The sequence below is a fragment of the Balaenoptera acutorostrata genome, unplaced genomic scaffold (assembly GCF_949987535.1).
Source record: "Balaenoptera acutorostrata unplaced genomic scaffold, mBalAcu1.1 scaffold_1247, whole genome shotgun sequence".
NCBI classification, from domain to species: domain Eukaryota; kingdom Metazoa; phylum Chordata; class Mammalia; order Artiodactyla; family Balaenopteridae; genus Balaenoptera; species Balaenoptera acutorostrata.
This window is the reverse complement of record NW_026645864.1, coordinates 42,460-55,519: the sequence shown is the minus strand read 5'-3', so window position 1 is coordinate 55,519 and position 13,060 is coordinate 42,460. Positions and strand designations below refer to the sequence as shown.

Below are 13,060 nucleotides of genomic sequence, written 5' to 3'. Positions count from 1 at the left end.
ATATTATTAACACATAATCACAATTTTGAAACATTTTAATATTCAAGATGTATTTGACTTTTCCATTTCTAAGTATTATTCATTCATTGACTCACTCAACAGGTATTTATTGCATGCTAAAAATATACAAGGAAGTATGCTAGATTTTTCCATATATGTCTTCTGGCCCTAACTGGATTATGAATCCTTTCAGGGCAGAGATATTGTACCTTATTCATATTTTATCCCAAGGCTCAGCCTGGAGAAGACATTCAACCAACACAACAAACGTGCATTTCATAAATGAAAAATGGGACGCAAGTACTATGTTAGCTGTGCATAACCAAATAACAAAATATTTATTCCTGGGCTTCCCTGGTGGCGCAGTGGTTGAGAATCTGCCTGCCAATGCAGGGGACACGGGTTCGAGCCCTGGTCTGGGAAGATCCCACATGCCGCGGAGCAACTAAGCCCGTGAGCCACAATTACTGAGCCTGCGCGTCTGGAGCCTGTGCTCCGCAACAAGAGAGGCCACGACAGTGAGAGGCCCGCGCACCGCGATGAAGAGTGGCCCCCGCTTGCCGCAACTGGAGAAAGCCCTCGCACAGAAACGAAGACCCAACACAGCCATAAATAAATAAATAAATAAATAAAATTTAAAAAAAAAAAAAATATTTATTCCTATGTCTTGATCACCTTTAAACTTACAATTTAAGCATAACATGAATGCAAATATCATCCCTATGAATAATATATGTGTCAGCAGTATTATGTTAGACCTTTCACTTAAATATATAATTTATATGCTATACAAAAATAGGAAAATTAGATCAACAACCTCTATAAACTTTTCAGGGAGTCAAGAGTTTTTGGTGAAAATAATAATTTAAAATAGGACTTCTTTCAGACTCAAATCCTTTTTCATGGAGCAAAAGGAAATGAGCAAAGAAATCTAAGCACACTAAGTTTTTGGCGCCAAACATTTTGATTCAATATGTTCTGCTATAAAATATTTGGCCTTGTTTGAATGTTTATTGCTATATGTTCTCAGTCTATATTTAACTGTGAGAAACACAAATAAGAACGAGTGAATGTGCAAAATGTTCTTTTCAAGTGCATGGCAGTGAATTTGAGAAAACATATATTAAAGGAACACTTTGTGCTTTTAACTTGCAGGCCCTTTCCTGAGCCTCCCTTGGCGAGATACGATTCAATGTTTATTGAGCTAAGGTAAGGACTCAGCTTACTTGGAATGAAATTCTTAAGGGCCCCTCAGAGCCACCTCAGATAAGCACCTTACTTCGCCATGATCTCAAATAAGGTTTCTTTTATGCTTTGCCTTTTTCACAGGTGAAATAAGGTCTAATTAGAAAGTTTCATAATGGAGACATTCAGTTCCTCAATTCCTTGTTTGCTCAAATTAACTTTTTAAAAATTGGGGCGTTCATTCTAGCATCAACTCAAACTTGATCTGTAATCAGCCAGCAATCTGTGCCTCACGAAGGCTGCTATTCTTAATGCCAGCTTCTTCCACCCATACCATCTCTGTGGGGTAATACATTTTAGTTGGTGCCTCTCCGAGAGCCCCTCATATTTCCATCTGGCCAAATAAACACATTTTTTTTCCGATTCAGTCTCAACTTCTTGGCTGAGCAAGAGGATAGACTTGCCACAATGGATGATCTTTGAGATGCACAAAATCCCCCAATTCAAGGAATGGGTACAGGTGGTATAATCAATGGCTCTCTAGAGGATGGTTCATCTACAAAGTGGTTTGTGTTCAACAGTGTTTTAATACCGTTCTCTTGGTCTAAACTGCAGTTCCTGAGCAGTGTCAGTGTTGAGAACTCTATGCCTTCTAAGAGGGCACATTGGTGATAAAATATTCTGTTCCCAAGGACAGCATAACTTTGTGAAGATTAGACTTTTTATCGACCTATTTCCACTGGTCAGACTGGGGCAAGCGTAACTGGGAGGCAGCATGGAGAATTGGTTAAGAGCGTGGGCTCTAGAGTCAGATTGAGTTCAAATCCAGATGCTGTTAACTTATTACCTGTGTGACCTCAGGCAGTTCCCAAATCCCTCTGTGCCTCAGTTGCCCCATCAGTAAAATGGAGATAATATTAGTACTAGCCTTATGAGATTATTGTGAAGGTTAATGAGATACTGACATGTTTAACATAGAGCTTGGCTCAGATTCACTAACAATGATTATTTTTTAGGCAAGGTCAGTAGACCAAGTTCCTTGGGCAGCAGAAAGGAAGGGAAGGGTAAATAACCAGCTATGAAGCGATTTCTCAAATAATTCCCTACTCTTTAAGTGTCTCACTTTTCACCCAGTTCAATCATCAAGCAAAGATGTAAGGGAGGACTATGAGATGAGGAGGTCACCATTCACTCATTTAGTATGGTCTCATTCCTTTGGGGTTCTTGACAGGATGCTTGTTTTTCTCTAACCCTCAGGGTCATCAGGGTTGAAATGAAGAATGTTTTCAGGGCAAAATGGCCAGTACCACTTTCTTGATAGCCATATAATTGTAGGCATTGTTTCTCTTGCTCATTTCTCGTTTATGTTTCTCTCCCTTTTTCTCACTCCCACTTTGGTGAGATACCTTTCTCAGCATGAAGCAGAAGCAGTCAGGCACACCTCTGTGCATTATGCCAACTTAGGATGTTTATGCAATAAGAAAGCCAACCAGAACGGTGGGGATCATGCCTCCCTGTAAATCCCAGGGGCACAAGTGATTCTTAGCAGCCAGGGGAGGGAGGCTCTTACCAGTTGCTTTCTCAGGGTTGTTGCACATGAAGCATTGCCATGCTCCTGCTGCTTCGCTGAAGCCAAACACGTCAAAGAACCTCACTTCTTCCAGATGGAGCTGTACCTGGTCCAGATCCTGTTTCAGGAACACAAAGCACAAAGAACATAAGTGGGTCTGCCTGCCGCATAGCATTCTGAGAGGGGGAAAATGGGATATGGAAGCAGGACGTCCAGGGCTCAAATTCACTGCTAAGGACAAGGAGGGGGCATTGAGCAAACCTCTCTTGGCCCATTTTGGAACACAGCAGCCAGTTCAAACTCTTCCTGGGGAGCGCTCTTAAATGCAGAAGGCAGCGAGCATGGGCCCCAGGGCTGGGTGTCAGGTGGTGGGGAAGTGAAGTGGCCCAGAATTTTCTTACATCTAACAGCAGCTCCAGAATTTCTAAAAAGTTGGGGTATCCAAGTGGCAGTGTGGTTGAAAGGAATGCTTCTGGGGGACTTGTCTTTTATTTACACTCTACATAACATTGAGAATCAATTATCCATACCAAAAAATTATTTTTATTAGGTTGGCTTCACAGGGGGCTGATAGAAAATGTGTGAGAGGGTTTAATCCCTCAGCCCTTGGCTCCAGCCCTGTTTTAGTTTCATGCTTATCTTAAAAGTGGTTGCAAATTTTGCATGCTAGTCCATTATATGGCTGCATTGGTTTTAATGGAAAATAATGCCTTAAATTACTTATCAGTAGATTAATTAACTTTTCCCCTCTAAATGGTTGAGTAGAATTGACATACCAAGAAGACCGCCCCTGTATTATGTGCCCTGTGGCAACCTGCCAATGTGTTCCTGTTTAAGAGGCAGAGGAGGGAGGTTCCATTATACTGTAAATGGATGGAAAACTATTAGCTTAACTAAATTAAATAGCTCTACTATCCTCCTGAGGCTTTCCTATTATGTAAATGACTTATAGCCTCTGCTACAGGGTGGCCAGAATTGCACTCTTAAAAAGTTGCTTTCCTAGCAGGGATTTAATGTCTTTTCTAGCCTTGCACGTGCCCAGCTGATTTATCTGTTTGTCGTCTATTGAGCTGTGATTTTATTTCCTTTCCTCTGGTCCACACACTCATCTTCTACCCATAGTAACAGCTCTTAGTATGCCCAAGAGCCAAGGGATGGAGGCATTGTTAGCCCTGCTTACAGTGGATCTAAAATAGAGAATGATCAGTGGCTACCCAGATCCTACCTCAAAGTTCCCTGGGTCTGCCTTTCTTGACACAGGTGAGAAGTATGCTAAACTCTAAGCTCCTTGAGAGCAGAAACATATCTACTACGTTCACAAGTTATATCCCCAGAATCTAGTCCAACATCAAGAATGGATGAATATCATTGGTTTGCAATGAACTATACGAACAGTATTATGGAAATTTAAAGTGAATTCTTTTTCAGGAACATTTACACTCACTGGAACAAAAACCCAGTGAAGGCAGGGACTTTGTTTTATTGGCTGCTCTAATGTCAGCACTAAAAATAAGCAAGCATTAAATAAATATCTGTGGGATAAAGAAAGGCATAAACTGGGACTAGAAATGAATACTTTTCAGCATCCTTTATTAAGACTGTTACGGCTTGTGTTCTGGGATTGGACATTTTGGAGGCTCAAAATGCTGAATACAGTTTTTTGAGCTGCTAACATTTAATACCATCTTTTAGGCATTCCAATAGGCACTGTTTATAAAGAAATGTTGTTTTAGCAAAAGTGATTTTGAATGTGTTCAATGAAAAAAAAGATTTTTTTTAAAAAGCATGTTTCCAAGATAAAGACTGAAGAAGCACCTGGGAGTTTTGTAGGTTTCAAAGGATGAAATCCATATTAAAATTTATGGGGAAAAAGCAGATGTTCATAAATATCAGTTTCAAAACTGCTAAGTCTCTGAAGTCTATACTTGGCCATTGGCATGCAGATCACTTCTCTATTTCCCACACAATTAAGGATCAATTTATCATTCACCACAAACACTGCTAGCAAACAAAGTACTTAAAATAATACTTAAGAGTTCTTTTATTTTTTCTGTTCTGAGACCAGAAATGTCCCAGGTTGTTGCTTATAATCCACATTTGTCTTGGCAAAAAGTTCCTTTAAAAGTTTAAGACAGATGGCAAGCGAGATCCCCGTGTTCAAGTTCTCAAGTCAAAAGCAGACTTACTTCTTCAGAGGATTTAGGTGTCGTGCAAAGGGGACTGAGTGAGGAAGTAGATGGTAATTCTATGAACTGTTGAAGTTGGCAGTAACAGTCAACTTTGAATAGAGAGACAAATGAGACACAGGTAGTTCCAAACACTGGTGGAAAATCAAAGCAAAATAAATCACAAAACAAGCAAACACAAACCATCAACTCGTGATACCTAAATTTTTGGAATTTTGACTTCTTCAATGTGCTTGAGGTCATTATTTCTCTCTCCTACTCATCTTCTTTACCCTCCTGGGTCCTGTAGCTTCTCTAGGCCTTGCCCAGGAATTGCTATATTTTTTTTTGTTTTTTTGTTTTTTTAAGGCAAGAGAACTAAAATTGATTTGGTTAGAGAATTACAAACTTCCTTTAAGACAACTAGACTCCAGAAGAGTAATCAAAATCATTTAGATCTAAGTAGGGTCACTCATTGAGTATTTCCGTTCAATGGCATTGTGGTGGACAGACCCTAGGGTGACCTTTTAATAATTCCCATCTCCTGGTGTTCATCCTTTTGTATAATCCCTTTCTCTTAAGTGTGGGAGGGACCTGTGACTTGCTTTTAACCAAGAATATGGCAAAGGTGATAGGATATTAATCTCGTTATTGTATTATTATGTATCTCCTCCCTCCACCCCCAACACACACACACACACACAAAACCCATCTTGCCAGCAGATGCACAGGGAAACTCTCCTGCTGGCCTTGAAGAAGCAAGCTGCCACATTGTGAACTGCCTATGGAGAGGGCCACATGGCTGGGAACTGTGGGTGGCCTCTAGGACCTAGACGCAGCCTTCAGCCAGTAAGAGATCCAGCCCTTCAGTCCTACAACAACCTCTCCACCCTGCCAAATTTCTGCCAGCACCCTGAGCAAGTTTGAAAGCTGACCCTTTCCATTCGAACCTCCAAATGAGAATACAGCTCAGCCAAGACCTTGACTGCAGCCTTGTGAGACCCTGAGCAGAGAACCCGGCTTCGTCACAAGCAAATTCCTGACTCAAGGAAACTGTGAGATAACAAATACATGTTGTTTTAAGCTGCTAGGTTTGCGGTGATTTGTTATGCAGTTTTAGGCATCAGTACTGAGATTGCGCTCTGAAGGAGAAGAGAAGGGGACACTGCTGGCCCATTTTCAATGAAAATGATGCTTCTACTTAGAGGGGTCACATTCTTTCAAGTACACACCAAATCAGGCCTCAATAAAACCCAAAGAATATTGAAGTTCGTATTATTTCTGTTGACTTAAAGAAAAAAGATACATAATCATAGTAAGCATGCACTAAGAAGGATTTTCCTGATAAACACCATCTAATTCAAAAGGGGTAAAAGCCCTTGGAGGGGGAAAACGATATTTTTAAAACAGCTGATTAAGTAAATGTTTGTCCAGTTTTAGAAAAAAAGTCATTAATGGGAGTAGGAATTTGGAAAACTATATAAAAAGTCTCTTGCAAAGCCTCCTAAGGGAAAACTATGCCAGGCAGCTTGGAAAGACGAGAGGATTTTTACAACATTGTTTTGATGACAATGACAGCATGAGTCAATGCTATCGATTCTGTAAAAGTGCAAAGTGGATCTTATAACATGGTCTATGTACTGTGAGAGGGTATTGCGAAACAGTTTTCCAGAAATCAGTGAAAGGATACATCTGGAAGAACTTTGGGTTCTGGCACATTTAAATTCTGTTCTATTTTTTTTGTTTTTTCTAACTCTATTTTTGCACAGATACGAAACGTAGGATTGCCTCACACGCTCTATGTGTCTATGGTTAATAGGATCAACTCTCGGCACATACTTCAAGCATGTTTTAAGAAATGTAAACAAGAGTTTTTTTTAAACAATCTTCAATATTTTCACATAATAGTAACGCTTTACGTCTTTATGGTTATTTCTAATGCACATGTTCTAACTGTATGTTGAATGAATAAACTAGGAAAAGAGACACTAAAGAATATTTATGCTCTAATTTTAAAAATTTATTTCAATTTCTGAGAAATATCACTGTTGAGTTCAATTCATATCACTTAGAATTAAGAGCACCTGGTGTCAGGAACCAAAGACAAACAGATGAAGGAGACACCGTCCTGTATTCCAAGGACATGAGAAGGCAATCCACTGGGTCCACAGTATTTCTCACAGAAGGAAACTAGAACACACCTTTATTTGTGTTTGGCTGTGGTTATTATTCACCTTCTTCTGATGTGACTTTTTTGGCTCTCAACTGGATTAAAGCGCCTTAACAATTTCTATATTATTTTGTAGCTTATTTCTATATTATTATATTTCTATATTATTTTGTAGCTTCTGAAATTAATTAGCATAGCACTCTGCCCATAGGAGCTGTTCAAAGCATTTTTCTAAATTTTTGCTAATTGAGCCACATTTATATCAGCAGTGGCATTTAGGTTTTCAATTTTCATGTCTATTCAGTTATGACTATTAAGCTCTTTTAGAACATATTTACTTTTAAAAAATACCTGTGTCTCTATGTATATTACAGGAATTCATTTTATTTAACTTTATAAAACAAGTTTTTAGAATAAAATGTAGTAATTGAAGAAGAATGTTTGCCTGAATCCATCAATATAGCATGTTGACTGCTTGTTTTCAAGACCCTCAGCTTTTCCAGATCTCCAGTTCTCAGGAGGTACTGGCAACAGGAATCCTGGGGAAATTTGTTACAAACATCATATACAGGTCTGCCTCTGGAAGCCTAACCCAATAAGTCCATGTTTGGGCCTGGTAATCTTCATTTCTAAACAAGCTCCCCAAGTTATTCTGGCATGCACTGAGTGGGAAATTAATTCTACACCCTTGGGAACAGATGTGGGGATGGCTGATCTGTCTCCATTAATTGGTATTTGAGGAATTTGTCAACCCTCATGTGCATATGTTCATACTTTTCCACAATAGTTTGGTTTCATACGACAAAATACATAATCTGGTTGCAAGAGCAAAAATTCCACTCTTGATAATCAGAGATGTTTTTATTCCAAATTTTGCAATACAGAAGGAAGAGTTGAGGCATGAATACTGAACTTGTTGGGACTTATCTGAAACTTGGCAGGAGGCTGGGATGTGTGAGGAGGGAGGTGGGCAACAGCTGGGAGACAGATTCTGAGCAGAGGTGGCAAGGGTGCTGACCTGGAAGAACTCACAGTGTGCTCCAGTATTCAACATGGATGTCGTACATGTGCTACATTCCATCGTCTCTCCTTTTTCCATCCCAGATTAGGAAAAGAACTCTAAGTACACATGAGTATTTGAGGTCAAAGTGGCAAGCCTTTTACTATCACTATAGGTCATGAAATAGACTTGACCTTCTTCCTATCTTTTGAATCCCAATGTGTTGAGAAGAACTGAATCGCTTCCTGGCAAGTCACGACAATTCTATAGTTCTGGCTCCAAGTGGCTGGAAGAAAGCACCCATGTTTGATTTATTTCAGAGAGATGTTTTGAAGAATTCTTTCATTCAAGAACCAATAAATATGATAGAATATTCGATTTGATTCAAAAAGCCAAATTTTCACACTCACCTAAGGACCAAAAAAAAGTGATTTTTTTGATTACAGAATGTTGGCAGTAAGCATGATAAGAGTTTAAATAAAGTAGTTTATGGAAAAGTTAATATAAGCATATGCATTGAGTCAAAATAAAGGTGGCAAATTGGGTGAAGCTTCATAAATGTTTGATAAACCCATAATTAATTTCTTTAAGGATCCAATTTGTTTTATTTTTTTCCCCCAGTGGTTAATTTAATTTTATTTTTTTAAACTAATTTTTCTTCGAGTATAGTTGATTTACAATGTTGTGTTAGTTTCTGCTGTATCAATTTCTTTTAAATTTTAGCCCATTAAAACCAGCAAAGTATTTTTTATCAGAGTGGAAGCAAGGGCAAAAGACTACCAATGTTCAAATGTCATGAAAATGTTGGCATTTCTACAGGGTGTCAGCAGTAAACGTAATCACCAGAACTACTGGCAATGAAAGCCTGCATTCCCATGGGATCTCCTTTCATATTGGAAAACAAAGAATTGCAGTGATTTTTTTTTTTTTTCCTAATCAGTGGTTGCCACCTGCATTTAACAACTATGTATTGAGCATCTAGTACTACTATGTATTATCATGTGTACTAGACCATAGAGGGTGCTGATGTGGAAAAAGCTCATTGGAGAGGCTTTCTTTTTCTATTTGGAATCCGTTAGTGAGATAATCATACTCCTCAGCCCTGTAGGTTATTTTGTTGGGGGTGAAGTCCTTCTCTTGCTGTCTTAATTTTCTTCCTTTATCCCTGATACCGCTCTCATTCTCAGACTCTCCTCCCATCTCCCCTTTATATAAGTTCTCACTCTTTGGGGTTTGTCTTTGAACAGATATGTATTCCTGAAAAATATGTAGCAATGTTTAGGGTATTTGTCATTTTCACAAATATGTTATATCATAGACCACATTTTATTTCTCGCTTGTTTCACTCAAGATCTCTACATGGTTTTGTATGTGTATTTAGTTTGTTGCCTCTACTGCTGCAATGTGATTTATTAGTGCATTTTCACCACACACCACATTTTATCTAACCATTCTCCTAAGTATGGGCATCAAGGGTGCCTCCACCTTTGCACCTAGTCGGACCATGCAACAATGAATATTCTCATCATACATGTCCCCTTGTGGACATGAGCAAGAATTTTTCTGGGATAATCATTCAGGAGTGAAATTGCTGGATCATAGGGTATGTATAAGACTATAGAGAAAATATTTTTATGGTTGTGCACAGTTTGGGCTTTCTGAGCAAATTTTACTGAAACTTGGGACCTGGGCTGAAAGAAAAAGCTTTAGAAGTTAATTCATAACTAATCAGAAAGTGAGAGACCATCTAGAGAGATTTATCTTCCCAGAAGTATGTGTTCACATTTCAAGGTGGGGATGAGACCCAGGATTTGGAGACATCCCTGGGTTATCAAGCTGGAGACACTAGTCTTATCCTCTCCATGGAGCGATTTATCTGCATCCCAAAAGGTAAGAGTAAGAACTCAGCATCCTTCCCAAGGAGCAAAGATTTTTCTCCCTTTCTTTCAGATGAGTGGGGGCATTGTCCTTCCCCTATGTAAATATCCAGATTCATATTTTCAGGGTTCCTTACCTATAATACAGACCTTGGTATGTATAGGATGACATGTGGTTCTCATCGTGTTGCCTGAGGGTAAACAACTGAGGCAAAGGGGAAGCTGTGAGGTTATCTGCTGTAAATAATAATAATCTGCTCAGCTCCAGAAACCTTGTTTGCATGACACATTAAAAAATTTAACATTATGCATATCTTTAACTTCTCTAGGTTCTGATAAATGGCTTTTCAGGATGGCTGTCCAATTTACATTCCCACCAGCACAGCATGAAGAATTCCTTTTCCACATCACAATAAAGGGCCTTTCTAGACTCTGAAGTTTCTCGAGGAATTTCCATCTAACAACCCTTTCTAATGCCTGAAATAGGCCATGCTTTTGGTGACCACAGTCATCGTGGTTTGACTGCATCAGGGGCTGGCAACAGTGTCCAGTGACTTCTAAAACCACTGCTTCTTAAACCATGGGGAAAATCAACCACACTTCTGTAGAAAACATTGTATTTTTCTCTACCTTTATTGCCTTTTGCTGTCATCAGAAGCATTCCAGGTTCTGGGCATCAGACCACCCTTTTTGGGTGCAATTATTTTAATACACTAGTGCATAACAACATTTGGCCAGGGTCTAGTTTTATTTTAAGAATGATCATTTTGTCGACTTGTTTACTACTTGGAGTAGTGATCAAGGGGATAAAACTGACTCTTATCATGGACTTAGGGAGAAGGCATTGTTTCCCATGATATGGGAATTTCAAATGTCTCCGTTTAGTCTTTCAACAGAGCACAGTGCTAATAAGCATTGGTGAAGCAGTAGAGATCAAGGCAGATGTGATAAGATGAACTACCCCTCAGTAGAGAAAGGGATAAAGCAAACTCTGGTCTATTCACCCAATGGAAAATTCCACAGATAGTAAAATGAATGAGCTAGATCTACACGTATGAACTGATATATTTTTAAAACACAGAAAGCATATTACGAAAGATGTATGCAATACGGTAACACATATGTAAAATTTTAAAACAATGGTACAAAACATTCACGGAAATAACACACACCGACCTCAGGAGAGTATATGCAACAGTTTCTTTCTTTTTGTAAAGGAAAATATTTGAAGTAAGTATGGAAGAAATGTAAACACCTCTTCTATCTTGTGGTGGGAATGGATATCATCTTCCTGCACGTTCCTGAATTTGTCAGTTATTTCATAATTAAAAAAAAAATAAAAGTGAGGCAGAGAACACAGTTCAGTGAAGCAAAGAGACTGGCAGGGCTTAGAATCTGTAAGGAAGAAAGGTTCTACATGTGGGGAGCATTCCTTGGTGCCTTTCAAATCCCTTGTAGAGGGATCTCCTCATTTTGCCTGTGTGAGGCTGGCCTCAGTGGTGACGGTCGTTAAAGGACCATTTATTTCTCCTGATTTTTGCATTTATTCGTGTTGGGTGCCTCCATATGAGAGCTTCTTTTCATCCAGCTCTTCAGACTCAGAGACGAATACATGAAATGCAAAGTGTTTGAAATACGTTCTACTGTTGTGTTTTAGAAAACAAACCAAACCTAAAGAACGCTGGCACCCAGTCTACGGTAGGGAAGTGTTACAGAATGGGTTACATGACACAAGTGATACTTAAGAAATAAGGTTCTTCTCTGCACAGTGGGATGGTATAAAGAATGTAGGTTTGGGAGCCAGAAGATCTGAGTTTGAGCCCTGCTACTGTCATTCACTAGCAGTTCTTGGGAAATATCTTAATTTCTCAGTGCTTTCAATGTACTTCTCAATCTGCACGATGACTGTGATCTCTAAGCTGCCTCCTTCAGAGAGCTGTAGCCACAAATCAATTCATGGATAACTATGCTGCTTTGTAAACTGTAGAGAAGTAATACAAAGCAGTGATAATTATGATGATATGAACAAAGTAAGATAAGACGCTCCTCTCTATGTGTACAAAATATACAGTGTTTTTTGTCTCAGCTAGATAAATATATGTAAATCTTTCTGAAATGAATGACTTGTTTAAGAAACACTGATATCAGGCGCCTGAGAAACATATTTCATTTTCTAAAGGCAAGTAACATATTTATCTGTCTGTTTTCGTTAGTTTGTTGTCAAACCTACGAATACTGGGTATAGTGAGATGCAAACATAGAAGGATATAATGCAACGTGAACATTTGAAAGGGTGGTAATGACATGTGCATGTCTGATGGGGCCATAATGAGATGAGCAAATAGAAATGTACATAGAAATGTGCCTGGGCAGTGGGGTAATGAGATGCATAAATGGTTGGATGTAATGATAAAGGCATTTGTGGGGGACGTAATATGATTTATAAATGGAAGCATTAAATAGGGAGGGTGGAAAGGGCAGGTTGTGATAAGAAGCAGAGAGAAAGAATGCAGTGCTGTGTATGAATGGGGGAGCTAATAATATGTGCATGATGAGGGTGTAATGAGATAAAAATGGAATGGCATAATGAGGTTCACAGATGGAGGGATGTAATGAGCTGTGCAGAAAGGAGGGAATTAAGACAAGCATAAAAGGAAGAATTTAATACTGTGAATAAAGAAATGGGTGTAAGAAGATATGAGGACTGAAAGGAGGAGCAGAAAAAAAAAGGGGACCTTGGTGAAGGGATGGGAAATAACAAGGTGGCAAATGGTGCACTCTAATGAGTTGCTGAGATTAAAGGGTGCAGTGAGGTGTGCCCATTTAGAGAATAATTAGACACACACATAGGGTTATAATGAGGTATCTGAGCCCTGCTCAGACACAGACCACAGCACTCAGTTCTTACCAAAGGAGTGAAAATGGAAAAAATTCAAAGCAGGGCCATAAATATATCTAAATTGTTACAAATCCAAAAAGAGAAAACTAAACAGGTGATTTAACCACAGTCTGGAAGTTTATGAAGTAATGGTTTTACAGGTGCTGTTTATGGGGCACTTACTCTGTGCCAGTGCTCTGCTGGGTGCTTAACTA

General features: G+C 39.0%; 1 protein-coding gene across 1 annotated transcript in view; it reads right to left on the bottom strand.

Moving 5' to 3' along the window:
* Positions 1 to 2,755: 2,755 nt before the first annotated feature.
* The window catches only part of LOC130706712 (ventricular zone-expressed PH domain-containing protein homolog 1-like), a gene marked incomplete at its 3' end in the record, with an annotated part of 46,134 nt that continues 35,829 nt past the window's right edge, over positions 2,756 to 13,060 (bottom strand). The window contains exon 4 of the mRNA XM_057539414.1: positions 2,756 to 2,873. Within this exon, the coding sequence (XP_057395397.1) occupies positions 2,756 to 2,873 (118 nt within the window). The remainder of the gene's footprint in view (positions 2,874 to 13,060) is intronic.